The sequence below is a fragment of the Azolla caroliniana genome, unplaced genomic scaffold, assembly GCF_043228905.1.
Source record: "Azolla caroliniana isolate FFs.n. ecotype wild unplaced genomic scaffold, voAzoCaro1.0.p SCAF_3, whole genome shotgun sequence".
NCBI classification, from domain to species: domain Eukaryota; kingdom Viridiplantae; phylum Streptophyta; class Polypodiopsida; order Salviniales; family Salviniaceae; genus Azolla; species Azolla caroliniana.
Genome location: NW_028230438.1, coordinates 15,170,762 through 15,194,351, shown reverse-complemented (window position 1 = coordinate 15,194,351; position 23,590 = coordinate 15,170,762). Strand labels below are relative to the sequence as shown.

The 23,590-nt window shown below is 36.6% G+C and overlaps 1 protein-coding gene across 2 annotated transcripts; it reads right to left on the bottom strand.

Moving 5' to 3' along the window:
- Positions 1 to 1,056: 1,056 nt before the first annotated feature.
- Positions 1,057 to 22,547, bottom strand: LOC147866298 (myosin-9-like). 2 transcript variants are annotated; one of them, XM_087316670.1, is made up of 39 exons: positions 22,419 to 22,547; positions 22,196 to 22,339; positions 19,695 to 19,840; positions 19,462 to 19,618; positions 19,321 to 19,379; positions 16,982 to 17,138; positions 16,755 to 16,904; positions 16,327 to 16,463; positions 16,095 to 16,241; positions 15,919 to 16,020; positions 15,683 to 15,740; positions 15,495 to 15,596; positions 15,315 to 15,352; positions 11,465 to 11,591; positions 11,217 to 11,390; positions 8,917 to 9,048; positions 8,727 to 8,836; positions 8,597 to 8,657; positions 8,298 to 8,475; positions 8,021 to 8,226; positions 7,801 to 7,920; positions 7,421 to 7,519; positions 5,278 to 5,487; positions 4,991 to 5,130; positions 4,794 to 4,908; positions 4,654 to 4,710; positions 4,409 to 4,492; positions 4,132 to 4,302; positions 3,875 to 4,027; positions 3,607 to 3,798; positions 2,716 to 2,841; positions 2,556 to 2,626; positions 2,355 to 2,454; positions 2,211 to 2,267; positions 2,048 to 2,104; positions 1,882 to 1,962; positions 1,610 to 1,692; positions 1,278 to 1,486; positions 1,057 to 1,187 (listed from the first exon to the last, which is right to left on the bottom strand). In XM_087316670.1, the coding sequence occupies exons 1-38, from the start codon at positions 22,419 to 22,421 to the stop codon at positions 1,363 to 1,365; spliced, it is 4,428 nt and encodes a 1,475-aa protein (XP_087172796.1). In that variant the 5' UTR covers positions 22,422 to 22,547; the 3' UTR covers positions 1,057 to 1,187; positions 1,278 to 1,362. The 2 variants fall into 2 exon arrangements, with proteins under 2 accessions (XP_087172796.1, XP_087172795.1); XM_087316669.1 differs by lacking the exons at positions 16,982 to 17,138; positions 19,321 to 19,379; positions 19,462 to 19,618; ... (1 more) ...; positions 22,196 to 22,339; positions 22,419 to 22,547 and having other exon boundaries at positions 16,327 to 16,474; positions 16,755 to 16,893.
- Positions 22,548 to 23,590: the final 1,043 nt, after the last annotated feature.

Sequence of the window (23,590 nt, the reverse complement as noted above, 5' to 3'; positions counted from 1 at the left end):
ACGCTAACTTTCACAAGGGGGAAGTGACAAATGACAATAAATACTGCCTAGTCCTTGGTAGTGAGGACTTTCATCCACATAAAACGGGTTTCTGAGGTTATTCTTTGTAATTCTATCCTATTATGTAACTCTCTCTAAAACAATATTGCAACCAACACCTTTAGATCCTTTGGTAGTGTGTTGACGTGAAGTTCGTCTAAATAAGGATTCCCAACGAAATTTCCAACTCGTAGGAGTTCTCTATTTGGGCTTTGGTGTGTTTCTACTAGGAAAAGTATATCAAATATCTTTTAAATCTCCTCTAGATGACCAAGGTGTGTCCAAAGTGTGTCGTTACATTTCCATAAAGTCATCCTGATTTTAGCTTTAGTAACATGGGTTGCGTACCATCAATTGATGGCGTGGTCATTTATTATCACTCAACCAATACATAAATATGAGTATTTGTAACCAATACATAATCTATTTGCTCTCACAACAATGCGGCAGCTACTTTCCAACCATTCATATTCATGTGTAGATGTCAAGCCTTTTGCATTCACTTAATTACTTTCTTCTACCAACAAGAGGCTTGATTCAAATGTATTTCGAAAGTATATCATGGATATATTCATGACCCCCAAATCCACATCGTGTAAAAAAAAAGAACCCTATAAATTACTTTCATACTACCATCCCATTTGATTTGTCAAGTTAGTTTACACATCACTTAGCAAACTATTACGATAAGTGGGATATATGGTTGTTGGTACAGTTCCACACTAGCCACAACTTGCTCTCAGTAAAATTACTGTTTATTTTACTTAGGGAGAAAAAATACAAGCTGTTAGAATCAAACGAACCAAATCCACATCGTGTAAAAAAAAAGAACCCTATAAATTACTTTCATACTACCATCCCATTTGATTTGTCAAGTTAGTTTACACATCACTCAGCAAACTACTACGATAAGTGGGATATATGGTTTTTGGTACAGTTCCACACTAGCCACAACTCGCTCTCAGTAAAATTACTGTTTATTTTACTTAGGGAGAAAAAATACAAGCTGTTAGAATCAAACGAATGAGCTATATCATAAAACAATGAAGAACCCATCCTCAGGACAAAATGGTGTCCTGAATTGGCAAAAAAATAAAAAATTATAACATGGTGTTGAGCCGATGTCTTCTTTTGTCTGATAAATAAATCTGCAAACAAAATGGAAAAATATAAGAGACACTAGATAGATATTAAGAAATAAAAAGAATGCAAAAATGGTTGGAGAGAAAGAGATGTACATGAATTGATATTGTACAAATGTCGCATGGGAAGGGAGTCGTGGACACTTCCCACTCTCAATCTTGATAATCACATTATTTTTGTTCATGTTCCTTGGGAGCTCAAAAATAAGAAACCAGGATTTTCTTTCAATTCTGTTGGAGGCTCAACATCATCCAAGTCGATATCCTCAATTGAATTCGATATATCATCAACAGAAAATGGAATGCTACAATGGAAAACGATAGACGAGAATAATCAATAAACATCTACAGTTAATACAGAATGTCTATACATGGAGAAGGGAAATAATTTTATATAAATTGTGTAGCATACTATGCATTAAACACACCTCAAGTCATCATCAAGCAGGAATGAGGTTCTCATTGAATGGTTAGAGTCTTCAGTCATCAAGACTCTCATGTTGCCAATAATCTTTCGCAAGAAAAGTACATGTTAGGTTTAACACTTAAAAAAGTAGACGAAATAATCAGTGTGAGCTTTAGTTTAAATGGCAAATTCAATGTTGTATAGCTGGATGATGCATCAAACATTACTGTCGTTGGATATATATCCTTGAATGCATAATGGGCCTTTGTAGGCTATTATTACAAACATTCTCACCTCAGGAGAGAGGCTCTGGGTTCCATATTTGTCATCCCAATACATTGTGCTGATTCGATAAAGTTGCTGGATACTCAAGACCTATAACCAAAAGAACATAGTAAAATATTCAACAGATTAAAATTCAATGTATTTTGTGGTTAGAACTATAACAAATCTCTCTTACAGGACACAAGTCTTGTGTTATCTCAATGAGTGATTTCTTTGGTTTTTGATGTATGACCTGTCACAAATATTGAAGGATAATAAGTTATAGAAAAGAATGCACATTTATGTAGTTTAGAACTCACCTTCATCAAACGTTACATTTAAGTAGTTTATCCACTTACCAGAAAGCCTACAGCCTGGCGGATATGTTTCAGTTCCTCCCAAGATGAACCAGCATACTGGAAAACGAGGTTTCAGTTTTCCAGTCAGCATTCTCAACAGACAGGAAATGTAAACGAAACTAGATATACTCAGCCAAAAGCTACCTTCTCAGTAGCATCATAGAGCCAGTTTTCTAGTTGAGCCAAACCAGCCTTAAGATACTCTCCATTGCTAAATGAACAGCATTCCCTCCTCAATAAAAGACTGCAATATACATTAAAAAAAAATTCGAGATAAGAACAGAAGATCCAGATACCAGTACAGAAAAAACACTATACAGACTTCCAGAGTCACATAACAAATACCTGTTAAAAAGTTGAACATTTATACATGAGAATATCTGAGTGATCACGTTCCTGACAAGAAATGCTGGCACCTGAGGAAAAAATCAAATGAACATTATCGGAATGATAGGTCTCCAACACCCTTTAAAAGAAAAACAGTGAAAATGTTTTAAAAGTATACATTATTAGCCTGCATTGTAATCAGCAAGTTATTGAGGCTTTTAGTGATGCTGTTCCAATGGCTACCAGACATGTGCTGTGCATTACTACTGGTATGAACAGATCTTGCTCTTGAAATTCTGGGTGCCTGTAATAAAATCCTTCAAGTAAGATGACACGAACATCTGAAAATTATCCAAGAGCACACAAAGCAGAGTTACAATGATTGGAGTTTCATGCGATAAGGGACAAAGGAATACTTTTTAGGCAGATTTTTGACAAGGTGGAGTGATTTTACTCTACACCAAAGTATTTATTTAAGCCGATAGTTAGAACTTAACATGGGGGAAATGACCTATATGTACATATTTTATGCACAGCTTTAGGGCGTTTCCTAATAATATTGTCATATCCTTTCTTGGAAAAAAATACAACGTGAAAGAGCAGCAGGAAAATTACTGCCGTTGATTTCAAATGATTCCCCATGTTTCCATGTAGATATCCCCCATCCAAACCAAAATACCATGAAAGCTGAAATCTTTACTAGCTTTTTCTGCTCACTGAATGCTTCATCTGAAAAATAAATGTGGTCCAAACAAGCCCCAATATTAATGTGTTACTTATACTGATAAGTTGACTAAATGTCTCCATTTTGAAATTTCCATTTTCACGAAATTCTTATCATCTGCTTTCTGCTCTTCATAAAATAAGCTAATCTCTCACGGTCAAAGACACATGTGCTTAACACAACACAAATCAAGCCACATTGAGCTTTGGTGTGCATCCAATTAAAAAACAAAAGTATGGTAAAAAAGTGAGATAAATTGAAACATCTTCTGATTTTTTATGATAAAACATAAACAGATTTTTGCAAGATTTAATAATATCATAATAATACAACCTATTAACAAACCTGAATGCAGAGGACAAGCAAGTGGGTTATTTCCTTTTTCAAATTGTCACGAATCATTCCATAGATCTTCTCAACATATGCAGTGAGCTGCTGTTTAAACAACAAAGCTGGGTATTTTGCATCAACTTGCCATAACTTGTCTAACCCGCCTATGATTCCTCCATTCCCAAAAGAAGGGGATGTAAGAAATCCCTGCAGTTAAGCTCATTGTTAATTAAAAAACATAATCTCTAATAAACTAAAAAACAAGATACCATCCAACTATTACTTGTGCCATCCTTCCAAAAAGAGTAACAGAAGAAGTTTTGTGTCTCAGTTGAGTTACGGCTGCACCACCAGTTTTTAAAGTACGCTGAAGAAGAAAAAGTAACATTGATACGTTGGATAGCCAATATGCTAGAATGTCATTGTTCTCCTGATTCTACAAAGCCAGAAAAACATATATAGAAAAATAAAAAAGGCATCATGTATAAAAGAACCACAAGATCGAAAAGAACCTCTTGTTTGATATTTTAAATATTTTACCTCAATAACTGTGCCAATAGATTGTATGATCCGGTCAAAAACAATAGTCCTTTCTGCTTCAAAAGAATGCCACTGCACCAGAGATTTGTAAATAATACAAGCTGCAACTGGTTTGTCTTGACTGAAGCCAATATTTTGTGTCACACATTTTAGCAGTGCATCAACATTCTCCTGCACAAACAACAGAAAACATGAACAATCTACTAGAGAACATAATATTTATTGTAAGTATCGGCTAGCTCTATCCATCCATGTTTACTATCATATCCTTTATTACCTGCTGTCTATCTATCAGCATCTTCTTATGTTTTTGTTCTGTCTCAGATTGCTCCTTCTCAGTTTGTTGAGGTGATGGTATTCCCTAGAAGAAAATAAAATGAAAATATAATATATTCCTGGGTAGATACACAAGTCAGACCTCAAAATAAAAATGTCTCTGGTTACACAACCTATCATCAACTGACCACCATATACACATGCACGTGAATACAAATTTAAACATTTATACACCATACTACATACAGGTGGTATCTGTGTTGCCCCATTAACAAAGATTCCACTCTCCGAAGATTTTTGTAACTAGAGACAGAGAAGACATAAATATCATTTGTGAGAAATTTTATGCAAGCATGATATAATGTATAAAATGAGAATAAACTAACTTGTATTATTGTGCTCTTGAATCGGTTACTCAAACTCCTCACAGGAGATATCATTAGGCTCTGATGACGAAGGACTTGATTTTCTGATTCTAAGTTCGACGACTTTTCTTCAAACCTAAAAACCAGATATATGAATGCAAATCTTTTTTAATTTTGAAATTTCAAGTACGAAAAAGCATCTGTATGTGACATTCAACCTTTGCAGAGCTTTCTGGAGTTGGTCTATCTTGGAATCTGATTCTGATATTTTCCTTGATTTCTCTTCCCATTCTTTCTGTGCATCCAAGAATTTTTTCTCTGCATCCAAAGCTTTTTTCTCGAGAGAAATTACCAAGTTCTGATTTGTCAACCATTACATAGACAATTAGAGCCACAACCGGATGAGCTTACTACAAAATTTATTATGACAAAACCTATGGAAAACAGAAAGATAATGAGAATTCCACATTGGAAGCACAACAGGATTTCTAAAATAAGGAATTACCATCAAACGTTCATTTTCAGCTTGGAGTTTCTCCACTTTTGAACTGCTAACTTCAATCATTTTTGTCACTTCTGTTTCTTTAATTGTTGGAACTTGTCTGCTGATAATTCTCTCTTTTTCAGAAAGTGCATTTGTGTTCAGAGCCTGTAACTCAGTTATTGCAGCCTCTAACTTAGATATTTCCTGAGACTTTGCTTCCTCCAGATCTGTCTGCAAGAATCACCAAAACCAGATTACAAAAATGCCTAAAGCCAGGTCAATCATCTAAATATCATGAAAGAAATATCATGTTAGAGTACATGTCCACATTTAGGAAGGGTTAAATAATATATTCTGAAATATAAAAACGTTGGGGTATGTACTATGGCATTTGATGTTTTAATAACAAAGAGAGGATCTAGATGTTTTTCACTTGAGAAAATATTACATCACATAAGCCTAATAGTTAGTCACATTACATAAGCTTAATAGTTCCGTGGCAGCTTAATAAATAGCACTGGACATGACACGATTGACTTAAATATATTTGACGAGATGATTGTTTGCACAGAACATTATTCAGAAGCAGTTCTAGACTTTCAGGCAGAGAATGAAATGATTAAAATAGAACTCACTAACTTCTACTATGACTAAAAAATTAAACTTGTCTCCTATAGGATGATAACTTCAAATAATAACATCAAGATTCAGCATGAGTAGTGCAACCAGAGAGGCAGAAATAGACGTTCAGTAGGGGGAACAAGAAAAAGATTTTCGAGTTTCGCAGTAAGGTGCTGAGTGTCTGGTTCCTTTATCTAGTGTGGTGTGGTTGAGTAGTGCAACCACAGAGGCAGAAATAGATGTTGAGTGGGGGGAACAAGAAAAAGATTTTCGAGTTTTGCAGTAAGGTGCTGTGTCTGGGTCCTTTATCTAGTGTGGTGTGGTTGATGAATTCATGTGCAATATTTGAATTTTGGTGTAACTCTTGGTTGGAGAAGGCCACACCACAATTGATCTCTTCTCCATAAGCCGGACCGCCAATGTCAATGTGAGATCACATTGGTCCAGTCCCTGCATAGGCAGTGGAAGGGTGAAGTGTATCCACTCAGATAGCATGGGGAACGAGCATATCCGCATCTATCTAGAAACATGTTGAATGAACAAACGAATAGGGCATGGTCACCCAAAAAATACTCCGATTTGCACAGTAAATCTCATGCCATAAGCGTAAATCCACTGCCCCCATTCCAATATAGCTTGGATTATCCCCATCTAAACATAAGCAAAGTGGAAAAGAATAGACTGATCTGAACGGATATTTATTAACTTGGAAAACAAGATAACATGGATCAACCTCAAAATATCAATTGGTAGGAAGATGTCCCACTATAAGAGACACTTTTTACACACATCGGAGGATGGATTTATCATCAGGCTATTTTTATATGGATATATGTCTATTGAATATTCTATGTGCTGCAAACTTCCTCATATCAGTTAGAGATTGAGGTCGGCAGATATGCACGAACACCCCTAGAAGAAAGAATTTCCCTATTGTGTCATCAGGGAGTGGAATCTGAAGAACACTATGTTTGTCACTGTAGCATTTTTCATTCATAAAATGAGTGCTCCGGCAAGACTAGCACCTGATCCACCAGATCTATGTAACATGAAATCCTTGATAGACAGTCCAAAAAGTGTCGGAAATAAGGGGCATCCTTGTTTTACACCATGTGCGCTAGTCACCTTGTTTGATAGTCCTCTTAAGGACGTAAATTCCATACTTCATGGACATTGATTCCTCAACAGATCGCAAAAATTATATGGTTCAATGTTGAGGTAATGTGCGAAAGGTTTCACAGAAGCATATCCTCTTTCCATGAGCTCTTCCCACCCGCAACAAGAGCTCCCCATATCAAAGGAAGTAAATCTCCTCCTGAAACCTACAGAACCAAGTTTCATGTGCATATACAAAATGGTTTCCAAGTCAAAATGTTCTTGCACAAAATTCTCTCCTACTAAACCATGATGGGGCTTTTCCATTTTACAGCCTCTCAGTTGATGATAAATATTTGTTTATATTAGAGAGAATTATTTTCCCAAACATTAATAGCTTTAGCCAGACAAACCATCATAGAATTAAATCTAGTTAGCTGTCTCTTACCCGCAACCGTTTTTCCAACTGGAGACGCCAAGTGAGCTCTTCACAGCGTTTCTCAAGCTTTGTCTTTGCTTCTTGCAGGGCACCAGTCTCTTTAGCAGCCTGCACCACAAAAGAATAAATAATAAATTTGGGGAGAGTCTTTGAAGTTATCTCATTATTTAAATTAAATTTCTAATAACTGATAAACATCATAGTGCATAAACTTTTTAACGACTGATCATATGATAAGCTTCAGAATATCCTGATCATGCAATAACCACTCGAAGTATAGACTGATTATACAGTAAGATCTGTTAGAGCAATAACTATGCTGTGAATCTGTTAGAGCAGTCATCATTGATGTAAACCCTAGGCAGACTTCTTGAGAAGTATTTCATTACCTTTTTCAAGATTTTAAGCTCCTTTCTGGCTATCTGTCCACGCCACATGCACTGTGTTGTCAGAGCTGCCTTATGTAGCTTTTTATAATCTAAATGAGCTCTAAATCCCCGATACCATGTCTAAACAAAAGAAATAAAATAATTTATCCAACAATAAAAAATATAGAAGCCATTAAGAGTCCCAGTACATTCACCACAGCACGTCTCATAGAGCACTTACCTGGATATTAATAGCAGCCCTAGTTTGTCGCCTAAATCTGAATTCCTCCCTACCTTTCATCCCCCGAAAGCATGCCTGAATAACAATAGCGGCTGCTCGTGACTTCTTAAAAGCTTTTCGCGCTTTCCAACCATACATATGTTTCTGAATTTTGATGCTTGCGGATTCCCTTTTTAAGTTTCCATACTGATTTCGTGCAAGTTTACCTGGGATGATAGGATTATAAATAAAGTGCAGAATCCAGATATTGAAAAGTGAAGTTAAGACAGGGTTTTACCTCGCCAATGAGCTTGCACACAAATGGCAACCTTACGTAAAGATCTAAGTTCTCTTTGTGCAAGGAAAGTACGGACCCTACGCTGGATCAGTTTTGCAGCATTTCCAAGAACTTCCGCCCGTCTAGCATCTAGTTCAGCCAACTGTCCAGCTCTAAGAAAGACTTTTGTTTTACCTATCTATTTTGTAAAAGGATATCAATCAGTACAGGACGTTCATTGGCCCAGAGAAGCTAATATAAGAACCATTCTTATCTAGAACAAGTGTTCAGTGAATGCATAATATCAAAATGGTCTTTACCTGGTAATTACTCAAGTTTCCCTTCTTCAAAATTTGCTCTGTAGCAGCTTTTTCATCAAAACTTCAGAAAAACCAGTACATGATTAGTATGCTTGTTAGCAAAGTCAATTTGTTGATCAAATCCTTTTACCTTTCATCCTGCACTTCAGGTGCAAGAAGACCGAATCGATCAATGAATTCATCAAATGACCTCCTTGTTGGATATCCAGCACAACTAATTCGGATAGCTTCAAGAACACCCTGAAACCATGTTATGTTATTAGCACTTCAAATTCTACACAAACCATTAAATAATCAAAATATGAAATGCCAGAACGTACTCCACAACGAAGTTGCTGCAGAACATTATGATTGTCAAAACGACCTGGTTTATTTTCTGCATTTGGTTTCACACAACGTATGTAATGAGGCTGTGTGGAATTTAGTGTCTCCATAAGTGCTTGCAATTGTTGCTGCAACATAACACTTTATGCAGTCAGATGGTAATAACTTTAAGTAAAGCCATGAATTATTCCTATTGTCCAGAAGGTCCTAGAATCCTTTACAAACATTCAAAGAAGAAAGAAAGCTATAATAACGTCTTTTAAGAGACCAAAATGGCATATAAGACGCCAAAACAATATTCTCTCATCTTTGAGAATAACAAATTACAATAAATATAGCTAAACATAGAATACTAAAGAATCTACATATAATAGCTTTAAGATTCTGAACTTATATAGACTGAAACTTCAGCCTTCCAGGATGGAGAGGTCTCTAAAGCAAGGGAAGCACCTTCAGTCTCAGGTGATATGACTGTTATTTTTAGATGTCAAGGGTTTTGAAGACATGGTCCAGACGGCATGGCCTATGTGCACAGAACATTGCTATTGCCTAATTTATTGTAACCCCTTTCAAGCATTGAAACTGAATATCTAACAATATCATGTTTTCTAATGGGAAAATATATTACTTAATGTTTTAAGTCACAAAAAAGCACATTTCTAACAAAGAAACCAAAGAGAGGGCCCCTATCAAGAAGCCAAATCATCCTTGCTAGTACAACCCTCGTAGGTTCAGCGCACAACTGCCAGTGAGGGAAACTTCTCAAACAGCTGATATGACTGTGCCCTCCAGAATGGGCCATTAAGCACAGTTAAAGTGAACCATGCAGGCAAACCAAATAAGGAACACAGATTAGACCAAGCCTCACCATCCTATTCAATTTTGGAGGTTTCTTGGTATTTTTCCCTCCATTAAATAACATTTAAAATAGCCAAGATTTCAGCCTTATGAGAATTGGCTAGCAAGTGAACATTTGTTGAATGTGATCTGGAAAATTGAAGTTCTGCTTTCCAAGAAAGAATCAAGTAGCTCAGCATGGATGATAGAATTGATGGCATGCTACCATGATGCCAGAATGTGGGTGTTTTGATACCCATTTCTTCCAAGAAGAATAGTGCAATGGAAACCGAAGGTGGTCATCTGCACACATCTCTAAATATGGACCGGTTTAAACACACATTTATCCCATTTTATTATGTGTACAGATATGATAGCATAAAATCCAAGTCATACCAGAATGTGTTAAGTACATTTTCCAATAAATCAATTTTCCAATATCCTGTAAACCCGTCTTAGACCAAGCCATGAATGTGAAATAATATGAAAACACGGGTAGCATAATCTTCTGAGAAGACTTCAGATGCTTATGAAAAATCCATGTCTGTGATTCCAATGGATAATTTTGTATGCAATGCACGTTGAGATTGAATGAAGTGACTGTTTAGACAAGACTCTATGCCAAAGGGATACCCAAGGTGTAAGATTTCCATGAGTTACCACCTGCCTCTGCCATCCCAGAGTCAGCAAATCACGTTGAGATCCAATCAATCAAATCAAAAACATGGGTAGTGAAATCTTTTGGGCAACCTTAAGACGCACACAAAAAGGCCATGGATGTGATTTCCAATACAAATGTTTTTCTGCAGTGGATGTTGAGATGCAATCAAAAATCTGCTTTGACAACGTTTGCATGCCCAAGGGTGTCTCGTAATATTTTCATGAATTACAGCCTGCCCCTGCCAACCCAACGTCAGCAGATTGTGTTCTATACAACTGATGAACGCTGATTTGGGGGTATGTCGATAGCCATACACATATTGAAGTCAGCCCAAAAAATCATAAATGTATCATCTTCCAAGGCTTGGCCAGTAGCTCTTCCTGACAAGGGAGAGACAAGACTATTACATCCTCATTTGCAGTCAAATGGCATAAAATTGTCAAAATAGGGTGTGTTGCTAGAACAACGAGTAAAGGACTGAGATCACACCCTATCTAATAAACCTCGAAAGAAAGAATTGTTCTGTAACCCTTCTGTTAAGTGGCCTATGACACCAGAATTTACATCCATGTGAATCATATAGAATTTCTGGTAAAATAAAGCAAAATTAAATTGCATATATACAAGGTAGCTTCCTTGTGCAGCTAAGCTTTGATCAAAGTACAACACGAAAGACTCGTCCCATCAGCTTGAGAACGCTATCTGAATTATATATATGCATAGTTTTTGCGCTTTCACAGTCCAATCAAGTTTTCATTTCCAGTTGGGACAATGCAATGTAGATTTCAGGATTCAAACCTTGAAACGAGTTCCAATTGAGGAGAACTTGTATGAAGACTTCGAGGATTCTTCAGGCAATGCTGGGAACAGGCCAGCAACAAATGGGCATTCAGATGAACCTAATAGTGCTTGATGCTCTCCTACAACGTAGTCTTTGTTTTTTTCAAGAAACAAGTTTGCCTCATAAGTTACCTGAATAGAAGGCACCAGTCTCAGAAATAATGTAAAATGCAAGAAAATCAAGAGTAATAAATTATATGGCTTACGTCACCAGCATAATGTGAAATGATGAAATCAGTTCTCGAAAGCTTGGGTTTTGTGAACCTTTTATGGTTATTGAATGTCTGAAAAAGCTTGCTAGCAAATGTTTCATGTGTTGATTTAGGGAACATGCTGCAAAAGCCAATTCCACAGGTTGAATTAAAACCTTGCAGCAAAAAGAATATTACCTTGCGGCAAACTTATTTGAGCCTTCAACATTTTTTTCCAGAATCAGGTGCAAACTAAATAAATTAAGAAAGATGCTGCACTAATCCAAATGTTAAAAAAACAGCTGCTACAAACCCCATTATAGGTGAAGAGCCGTCACATCTGAGATTGAGAGAAAAAATTACAGAAGTTTTATGAACTAAACCTGGAAACAAGGATGACTGAAAATTGATGGCTATATCCAAATAACATCTTGATTTACCTTAGATGGGACTATCACTTGTCAGAATCTACCATTCTACACATTCTACACATATATCTTTGGTCATTCTACACATTCCTGAATGTTCAACACCATTGCATTACTCAAACTGGTTCCAAATTTCAGATTGGATAGCAAGCAGGTTGTATACATTTCATTCAAATGCAGAGAATCCATTTATCGCTAGCATGAACGCGGATCCACAGTTAGGGAACGAAACTATCAAGGGATATTAAAGAAGGATTATTGACATGTCAAAAAAGGAACTTGAGTTATCTTACATATTGTCCCTTATCAGAAACTACTCCCAAGCTTACTCTATATAACTTTTGGTTCATTATACACATCCTTGGCTGTCCAACATCCGTACACTAGCCAATCTGGTTCCAAATACCAAACTTCATAGCTGAAATGCTTAGGAAAAATTTCAACAAAAAGCAGAGTATCTATTGATCCCTAACACGAGGGTCATGGTCATCGTGAAGTGGAATTTGAACAACACTAAGTTTCTCACGTGTTGTTTTTAATGAAATAAGAGGAGATACCATTGCCTCAAAGAGGGTTAATGGAATATATAACCAACAGTGCCCAAGAATTTTCTTGCTAGAACTTGAGAGACATAATGAGAAGAATAGAGCGACACAAGCTCATCAACAAGAAAAATCACAACTTTCATACTCATGCTACAGGTCAATCAAGGACTACATAAATGGGTTCCCCACTAGAACATTACAAAGGGGTTACAATAGATTGGGAAATAGCAATTTGTCATGCTAGTCCCTGTCATCATGAACCATGATCTTATCATCCTTGTCATTGACAGATAAAGGCCATTATCTCCCACCATGCTGGTGCTTCCTCGCTTCGAAGACCTCTCCATTCTGGGTGGACCTATGCTGAAGTCGTTTGACGACAAAAAGCACAATTTATCACACATGAGAATTGTTGAGAATCAAGCTTCTGAAGAAAAAGCACAAAGTGTGAAAAAAAGTGTATGAGCACACTTTAATGTACCCATGTAGTTGTCAAGTGTGAATGTAGTCAAAGAACACCAGATATTCTTATGAAAAAATCATACTCGAGTGGATATCTTAATTAGATTCCACCAACCACATTTAATGTGGCAGTTCCTTGAGGACTTGTATATAAAACCCCCTTGGCCCATTGTGTTAAGTTGATGATCTTTAGTTAATTAATATAGTCTTTTCTTTAGTGCATGTTCTATCATCCCCCTACTATGTATTTTCTTATTTTCTGGTTATTTTCTCAGATTCCTTCTCTTGCTCACACACCCAACTCTCACACACGCACTATGCTTCCACATACTCAACTCTATGTGAGTTAGATTCTTTATATGTATAGATAGTGGGATGTTTTCGTCACTTTTATATTTATTTAGTATTCACTTACTTTTAGTTGTTGTCAAAGACAAGACAGCATTTTAAGAGATAACCTATTGTTTGATCCCGTGGGTCATTTTGGCCTTTTAAAAGACATTATTATACATTTCTTTCTATTTCTGTTGCATGAGGACTACCTATCCAGTTCTCCAAATCTTCAAAAACACCACTCAAGAATAGGTAATAGCATCAAAACCAGAATTCTTATCGAAAAGGAAAAAGGTGGTATGCATACCTAGAGGCAGCATTCAGGGGGGCTCAGTTCCCCCTATGAAGGCTTCCTATGCTCAACTTTCTCGTGGATATGCAGTCTTTGATGCCCTTGAAAGACAATGTGTATGTATGCAATTCCCAGAACAATGTTGTGATTTCATAAGATTGGCAATTACATCATCGAAATAGCGGGTAGAACACGGAGATAATCATTGTTGGTATACTGAAATACAAGAATGGCTCCAATCACATGGCATAAATATAAACGCACTATCACCATTCCAATATACCATGAACTCTCCACACTCATCACCAAAGTGAAAAGGATAGAGTGATCCAAACAGATATCATTAAATTGGATAATGCAAGAACATGATCAGCCCCATGATGGCTCTTGGTGGAAATGCAACCCAATATAATGCCCTCTTACACATGACGCATGATTAATTTCTCATTAGGCCTCTTACATGGATTCACATCTATCTCATGTGGTTTGTCATGTGATAGGGAAGCTCAGAACCTCTTCAAGTCAATTAATTAGAGATTGAGATTAGAACATTTATGAATCATTTTACCATATATGGAATTTTATTGCATATCAAATGTGCTCTAAGATCATTGCAATTATTGACCTTCAATGAGGAATTCCTACTAAGAACCGCCCATCGCTCCCATCAATTGAATGGTCCGATGAAGTTTTTAGACCACAACAATGTTAACCGTCCCCCAACCCAGCATCGTCAATGAGTCAGGCTGTTTGGGAATGCAACCCTAACTGGGAGTAAATTCCATCCAAGGCTAAATACAAGCAAGAGACCAATAGCAAAAAAGTATTGCAAGGGAAAGATGAAAATAACTTTGAAAAGAGAGTTAAAAAGTGCTTGAAATTTCTGGGAAGGAAGCAAATGGAAGCCACAAATGCGCCCCGGTGGGATGCAGAACGGCCCCAACCACAACATTTGATGGGGTTACAGGAGATCAGGCAATACCAATACAATAAAGGCCATTATCATCCGATACCGAAGGTGCTTCCATCACTTCAAGACCTCTTTATCTTGGATCAGCACACGTCCAAGATCTTCCTAAGACAAACGTTTCAGTCCAGCTAAGCTTAGAATGTTTAAGTGCATACCTAACGAGATCTTTGGTTCTGGCAGTTCTATAATATTTATTATGGTTTGTTGCTCTCAAAGATGAGACAACATTTTAAGTAGTACTCTCTCGTTCAGTCTCGTAGGCAATTTTGGCTTCTTAAAGACATCAATATATCTTTCAAAAGGGCATGTGGTTCTCCATTTTCATTGTGTTGTATTTCCCTTTTCAAAGTTTTTTCTATATATGATTTCATTTGATTGATTTATTCATTAGTCATTTGTCTTCATACATCGCCTTTTCTGTCATTTGCATCTGATGCTACATAAAAAAATTTAATCTTGGCAGTACTTGAAGTAGCCCTTTGTTAGCTTTTTAGGATAGAGATTAATGGCTCTTGGTTGTATACTTAAAATCTTTGCCGATATTGCCAAGGTCATTTGTTCTCATAGAGATGTATTTTTCTTTCACAAAATTTTCGTTAAGTTTCAAATTACAGGAAAAATCTCGGTGTGTGTGTGTCTGTGTGTGTGTATAGTAATATAATTGTGTTTGACGAAACTTTACCAGTGGAACCTTTGGTTTTGAAGGTATAGGTAGTCAAATTGAAGAAAAATGCAAGACATAATTCTCATTATCTTCCTAGAAGTTAGAACCATTGAGTATGAAATTCATGACCGTGAACTGCACAAGCATTAAACTAGCATTCGAAGAGCATACCATGCTTCATCCAGAAGTGCAATTATTCCCAGTGGTTTCTGTGGAGCACAGAAACAAAACAGCACTTAATACAGAATACCATGTTACATTCAAATAATTTAACCTCAAATCTCAGAAAAAACACAGGAGGTAAGCACACCATGCATAACAATATTTTGAATTCTTCTATATGCTCGATACCTTCTCAATCATGTCCAATACATCTTGGTTATCTACAAATTCAATATAGCTCCAATCAATTTCTTCTTTTGCATATTCTTCCTGCTCCGTCTTGAAAACATGCTGTTTAGAGAGTAAAATACAAATCAAGTCAAATTAGTTCGCGAGGTCAATTCTCATGACATGAGTTACTATCAACCACAACACACCTGATTGAAATGCTGCTGAAGTTTTTCATTTGTCAAATTAATACAAAACTGCTCGAAACTATTATGTCACTCAAACAAAACATCAAATGTCAGCTATAGACATAATCAGACTTGACTGTTCGTATAAATCAATATTGGAATAAATTCCTACACTATCAATGAGCATAAACCCAAGTACAGTGAGTATAGGGATAACTCTTTGACGACATGCTAGTACGTATTTTTTGAGGCAGTACCTGTTAGTCTTGAAGCTTTCAAACCCATAAATATCAAGTACACCAATAACTGTCTTCGGATCAGGATCCTGACCAATAGATTTATTGACTTTATCAACAAGCCTGTGAATATAAGGTATGGTTAGCGAATTACTAAATCATAATTGAGATGTGAGAAAAAATGAACTTGCAATTACCAATCAAATAGCCGTGAGTATATTGTCTTTGCAAACGTGTCACGGTTCAGCGATGCAGAAATTGGATCCAGGGACTTTGTAATATTTTCATCTCGTGTAACAATGGTCCTTGTTGAAAGAGAATCCATCAAACCCTTCGAACCACACCTACAACACAACCAGAAAGTATAAACTCAGCAATATTTCTTTCAAGAGTTAATTAAACTATATATAGGGTCAATAATGAGCATACATGAGTAGATCAGAAGCAATCTGCAAATGGAATTGAGATTGTTTATCCTTCAACATAGACGAATCATGTTCTTTGCCTTGTACAAATTGAATATTACCTAAATGGAGTATTGCAGCCACCACACGAAATATTGCTTCCTGCATCATAACTGCTATAAGTTATTTAACGTCTTTAAAATAAAAACATAAAATTTCCTCTCTTTACTGTTTGTCAATCTACAACAATTCTGCACAAAAGGCATCAACATCAATTTAATAGACTTGTGCATGATAGTCACTCCTGGCAGTCATGAGTTCACAAGTTAATAGTTATTATTCCTGACCTATGTCTTGATTCTCCCACTATACAACTTTTATGATTCAAACTCCTTTCCATTATAAAAGATGAAAATGGAATATTTGTATGTACAGAATTAACAACAGATATACCTGTTCCTCCAAGCTTATGCCAACAATATCCATGGCTCTTCTAGTCTTTGCATATTCATAGCTATTACTAGTGTGATTCAATTCATAACATTTGCTTTGATTCAGGTAGTGAAAAGATTTCACATCCCCAAGATTGTATTTTACAGCATCCTGACCAGATAGTACATTAATTAGTAGTTTGAAGTGAAAACAATAATCGCCATGTTTTCAAAAGGCTAAAAAATAACCTCAGTCGAAGCACAAAGCTGATAAAAGCAGTGGTAGTTTCTTTCTGGATCAGTAATCTGCACAACACGTGATCTTTCAAGTAGATAGGTGCGAATTGCAACCCCTGATATCCTCCCACTTCTATCAAACTGAAGCTCCACAAATTTTCCAAACCGGCTGCACAAATATCCCAAAGGAATTGCATTTAGTGATTAGGATTGATAAGGCCGACACAAAAAAATTTATCTACATAAAGACATTAATAGAGGAAGAAAGCTTTAATAAAAAGTTTCAAATCCAAAATCATAAGCACCTACGTATGCTATCCTCTACCCTCATCAGTTGAGTCATAAAAGCACAGAATCCTAATCTGATGTGGTTAAATTATATCTGCAGGAAAATGGTTGGTCCGAATCAATTTCCATGCATTTTGTGATTTGTGCAAGGAGATCATACATATACAGCTAGATACAATAGCCATACTCAACATATGTTCTAAGCTCCGTGCATCAAGATAGTATTCTCCGAACGAATACGCCAACATATCCTTTACTCTTGTTAGGGGAAAGAGTAAATTAATGATCTATCTCTAAGGTAAGATGTCCAAGAAAAAATTCTCCCTATATAATAGTGTATAGGCAAGAAAAGGACTCGAAGATCCTCTGGCTCAAGTATCTCAGAGTAAAAGATATGCTGAAGAAATTCCACAACATGCCACATAATGATGCCAGACTAAAATCTTCCCTCATGCAAAATTTCTATTCTCTACAATTCACTATGCTTTCATTACTTATGTACATGTTGATGTTTTCTATTTGGTGAAGATGAGATATGGAAATGATAAACTCCAAATAGAGAATTGAATGACGTTCGAAATAACAAGAGAACCACCAATGATAAAAAAACAGATCCTCCAGGCAATCCTCTTTTCATTTGACCCTTGACCCTTCTATTAAAATGTGCTTCCACATTTAGCACCTCTCTCCTTCCCCTTATTTCACCACAATCCCTATCTCATCTTGATTTCTGCGTGTAGGATGCCTTCAGAAGGTCCAGATTTAGTGTTGTTCATCATCATCTCTGTTTTTCTTACCATTCCACCTAGTTCTATGATGTTCATAGCACACCCCTCATAGAAAAAAGTAATTATACGTACTTCAGGCTATCTACATTGTATAGACCTCACAAACATGGTTTTTTTGTTGTTCTGTAAGGGTACTTAACATGGTTTAATTGCTCATCATCTGAGTCATCACAAGGAAACATATCCAAGTGCTCACGGAATATCATAAAGGTATCAGCATAAATACCGTGTCAGATAAATTCCACCTCACTGGATAGATGGAGACAAGTTCTGTTGTGCAATCAGACAATTGTTCTTGGAGAAACGGTACCCAGTAGAAATATATGTCAACGCTTTTCAAAAGACTAAAATGGTGTACAGAAGAACCAAATATTACATCTTTGACCTGCATTGAATAAGGAACTAAAAATAACATTCTTTTCCACTTTGACCTGCATTGCATCATTTGGTGAACACTCATTACAAAGCAATCATATGCAGTACTTTCTTGTTGGTTCTTACTTAGAAAGGCAGACATTTTATTTTTGAGGCTAAGTTTCTACCTTCATAGAAGGTGGATGTTCCACCACCTTAAAACACCACAAGATCTTCACTTGACATGCCCTAGGATGGCCCCATTGCGATGATGCATCCATCTTTCTAGGGAATAACTATTCCTTGAATAGATAAACAACCAATCCTTATCTAAACTACCCCATCCTCCTTATCTTTTGTTAGTTTCAACTGTCCAAAAACTTACATTTTGGCTATAGTCTACATTTTTTCCCAAAACAGAGCTGTACATTAACTGTGCCAAAAAACCAACATGATTGCTGGCTAACCTAATTCTGATGTTGCACATAAGCAGTATATACAGGTACTGTGGTTATCGTATCTGAGCCAACGCGCAGAGGATTCATGCATAATGAACCACCTGTGAGGGTACAATGCCAATCAATATTTCAGATATGGCAACCAAATAAAAAGCAAGAATGCACCTAGGATGTGAAGCAGCCTATATTATTTGCTCTGCTGCCCGTGATGAGTCAGCAGAAGCATCCACCGACTACTGAAAGACATGATTTCTGCTACCTATTAAACTAGGAGAACAGATTGTTTTCTCATTATATTAAGTAGAACAAAACATTCTTGTAACTTAGGAAGGAAATTTCTTAGAAATACCGCATGCAGTTAAAAAATAGAAACAATCATTTATATTTCAACGGTAAGAGCAACTTAGCAATAGGATCAAACCCGATAGACAACCAAAAGGAAATCTAACAACATACTGCTTACCTTGAATTGTCGTTGCGAACTGTTTTTGCATTACCAAACGCTTCAAGAAGGGGATTCGACTGCATAGAGTAAATTCACCTAAATCATCATAAGCCCATTTCAAAAAAAAGAGGAAATATAAAGTACAGGAACAGAAGGTACCTCAAGAACTTGCTGTTCAACAGTTTTTCCATCTGTCATAGCTCTTCCACCCATGAAAGCAATATACTGCATCAAAAGTTTGGTCGTTTCAGTCTTTCCAGCTCCACTTTCTCCACTTACGAGAATTGATTGGCTTTTCCCTTCATCAATCATCGCCCTAAATAAAAAAACACAATCAAATGCTTACATACTCACTGCTTTATTTAAGTCAGCATTGCAGTCAATCCACTTGCCTGTAAGCAGTGTCTGCTATTGCGAACACATGTGGACTTAATTCACCAAATGTAGCACCCCTGTATTGTTCCATCATATGCACGTCATATAAATGGGGAAGCTTTGTGAATGGATTCACAGCAATCAAGATATTTCCTGTATATGTCTGCCAAATTAGCTATGATTAATATCCATATGATAGAAAAAAAGAAAAAGCTATATTAACCTATTTTAAGAAATCAAAATGGCCTATACAACCAAACAAGAGATTACATCTTAAAACGGTGTCTTGTCTTTGAGAACAGACCAAAACAAATATAGCTAAATTAGTAAAATTGCATACGGTATCAATTTCCTTCTTAGTTAAGCATTTAACATAATCAATTTAGATGGATTAAACTTCTATCCTTGATTTATCAGCAACAAGTGCGACAGGGCGATGGTCCAGATGTGTGTGGCCTATGTCCACTGCAAATTGCAGTTGCCCAATTTATTACAACAACCCTTGGAATCTTGTGGTCAAGATGATACCTGTGTAGCACTTGGTTAATCTATAGCATAAGAGTGGTGTTGGAGCTAAAGAAGGTTGTGATGGGTCTTTGTTGATGAGTTTTTTTGGCTGTATTGTTGTGCTTAACAAATTCTATCTATGCCTCTTGATTTCTAGCGAGAACAGTCCCAAACATCCTTGGTCTTCATATTCCATTACCTTGGATCAAAAGGACAAACTAATATATTCACCCCTACTACAGTCTCTAAGAGACAAATCATGATTACAAATATAGGCAGCTTAAAGTTATCACAGACTGAGAAAATAGAAGCTCTAATTTTCTTAAATATACCTGATTGAATCTTAAGCGATCATGAACTCCCTATCGCACTACAGAATGCGTGAGAAACATGTGTATGCATATAAGTCCGTACGATGATAAATCCATCCTTCCACAAGTGCAAAATAAGGACCTTATAGTGGGCCATCTTCCTACCAAGAGGCCGTTTGGGGCTGATCCACATTTCTTTCATAATCAATTTTATGATGTCAGCCTTTTGGGGCTGATTACTCTATTCTTTTTCCACTTTGTTTGTCTCCAAGTCTCCAAGTGCAGACAATCCAAGCTATATTGGAATGTTAATGGCACACTGTTCTTGCATTTCAACATTCTCTTCCTGTACTGCCAGCTGTTTCTATGAGATACGTGCCAACCTTGAGTACCTTTGCTTTGGGAGCTCCCAAATCTGTTACATATAAGTCTCTATGTGTAATAACGCCTCCATAACTATTCGGGCTGCCCTCATCTTAGACCAGGTTATATTATGTAGCACTGAAACTGTGCTCGTTATCGTGTGAGAAATCATAAAGACTACACGCCTCTCCGCATCCCTCCAGTTTTGTGCACTATAGGCTTGATTTCCAAGTATCCACCCAAGGCAAAGAGTGGGTGTTACAATTGTATAAAACCACCACTGTTTAGTTCATGATTCTTGGAATTGCATATGTGGACATTGTTTTCAAGGGAAAGACGAGAAAGTAGAGTACAGGAAGCCTCCCATAAGCACAAATTATTGAGCAACGGGAAAAAGAAGAAACTGTAACGAAAAGGATATTGAGATGTCCATCATATGGCATGAAGGCAAAGCATATGAAAGAGCTAAATATCCCAAGATTCCGAGTGGTGTCTCTTCATCTCTACCCTGTATTATTGCTTTATTGCCCCTTCGATCTCTTTCAAGTGGTAGTCTAGGGAAATTTAATGCACCATATTCATTCAGACTATAATTCCCCTCAATATATGAATTGTATTGTGACCTAATTCAGGTTAAAACATCAAGCTTAATTTCTTTTGTGGAATCTCTAGAACTCTATTAAATGCTTGGCATATCATGTTAATAAAGTCTGCTTACTTTAATTATATGCAAATCCAATATCAGACTCTATAAGATTCTATCAAGTTTCTAATGTGGTCGAGATTCCAGTCTCACAGACCGTAAGGAGATCAATGTTGTGTAAGATTCCATTACACCTATAGGATTTCCAGTGTATCGGTGAGGTACTTGGAATCGAAGTGTCATCAAGACACTCCAGATATTCCAATGAAGGATATTCTGGTGGGACTCCGTCTCACTAATTAATTTGCAGAATGTGTATTTATACTCCTCTGGTCCTTTTTTATTAATTTTCAGCAAGTGTTGTTTAATGATGCGGCAAACTGCTTAAATACACCTTAGTTCTTCACTTTTGTTAATTGACATGCTAATTATCAAACTCTTATCAAGAGCCTATCAGGTAGAATTCAACTTAATTTTTTTATCTCATGAGATCTTGTCTCAATACAGGTAATGTTACCAAATGTTCTAATGCCCTCGTTGATACATTATTTTTGTTCTAGCCTCGCTTCAAATCCTCCTTGCGCCTATTTTGGCACATAGAAGTTAAATGGCATCATATTACTTCGGAAAGTAGAGTGAGGCTTTTCAAGAAATTGAAAATGCTTAAATTCAAGAGTTTTGAATAGTAGCTCACATATATATCATTGAGCTCGTATCGACTTGCTAAGTTGTGTAAGACACCTGGCTCATGCAAATATCCCAGCTTAGTCATGTCATCGACACCTCCAGGTTGTGCATCTGGATCCTTTGGATGAACGTTACCCAGCTTGGTAATAACCTAAAAAGCCAAATTTTAAGACACTATTAAACACAAAACATATACGCTTCTGTTAATAACGATACTTAGAGTTACTCACCATTTTTCCAGACTTTGTCTGTGCCTTGACTTCATGACCGTTGATTTCCAGAACTGTGGCATCCAACCATGCAAGGGCACTGTCTTCCACCCATATCTGGGATCCGACAGATATATTGTTGGCAGAGGCCTGTTAAACAATTTCAATATTCGTGTTAGATTTTCTCCTGTGTTTTTCACTGAAAGGGCTTGTTAATTTTCAGATTTTAATTAAATTATGTCAGCACCAGATATTATACTATATACACATACATGCAAAGATTAATTGCCCCTTTATTTTTCCTTGAAAGGGTTTGTCAATTCACAGATTTAAACTAGATTGTGTCAGCATCAGAAGTTGTTGTTATATATGTATATATATACACACACACACACATGTACACGTACACATGAACTAATAGACAGGAAAGAATCTGCAGACAGCGATCATTAACATCAGGATTATGCTTTCAATTGGCAAGCGAAAAGTAAGTAATCGGTAACCATTGTGTCTAGCAAATCATTTATGTGGGAATAAAAACAATGCTATTATTACCAGAGAAAGGACTTTTACAGCCGAATCAACCTCAGAAGTCATTTCTGTAGACCGAGTTTAATATTTAGCTTGTCCCACCAGGCACTGGAGGGGATCAGCGATTCCTCTATCATAACATTGTAAAGTCATAAGGGAGAAGAAGCTAATCCATACATATAAAAGAAACGATCTTAAAGACTATCAAATTTAACCCGAACGATATTTGAAGCATTGATTTTTTTGAACTATATTCCTGGACAGAAAATTGATCCTACATAGAAACATGGATCCAGGACCAATTTGATTGTGAAGTGATGAGGCACATTGGATCTATACGGGTCTCCCTTAGCAGTTTGATAGGAATGGATCATAAAGAATGATAAATGCAGGGTAGCCAGAGGATCTTTGGAGAACCGATTATTATGATAACATTCAAACTTCTGGATTCATGAGCTACGTTATTATATTTGCACAGGCTTTTCATTGTTTTATAGATTGGGACTTGCCTGACAATGTGCATTCCTCTTGGTCTGATTAACATTGGCAAAAGAAATCTGTGAACAACAAATTCTTTCAATAAATTTCCAACAAAAACACATAAATCCTTTTATGTCGATCTGAGAAACACTATAACAGTCTCTTGTGGCAAATTAGGCGAT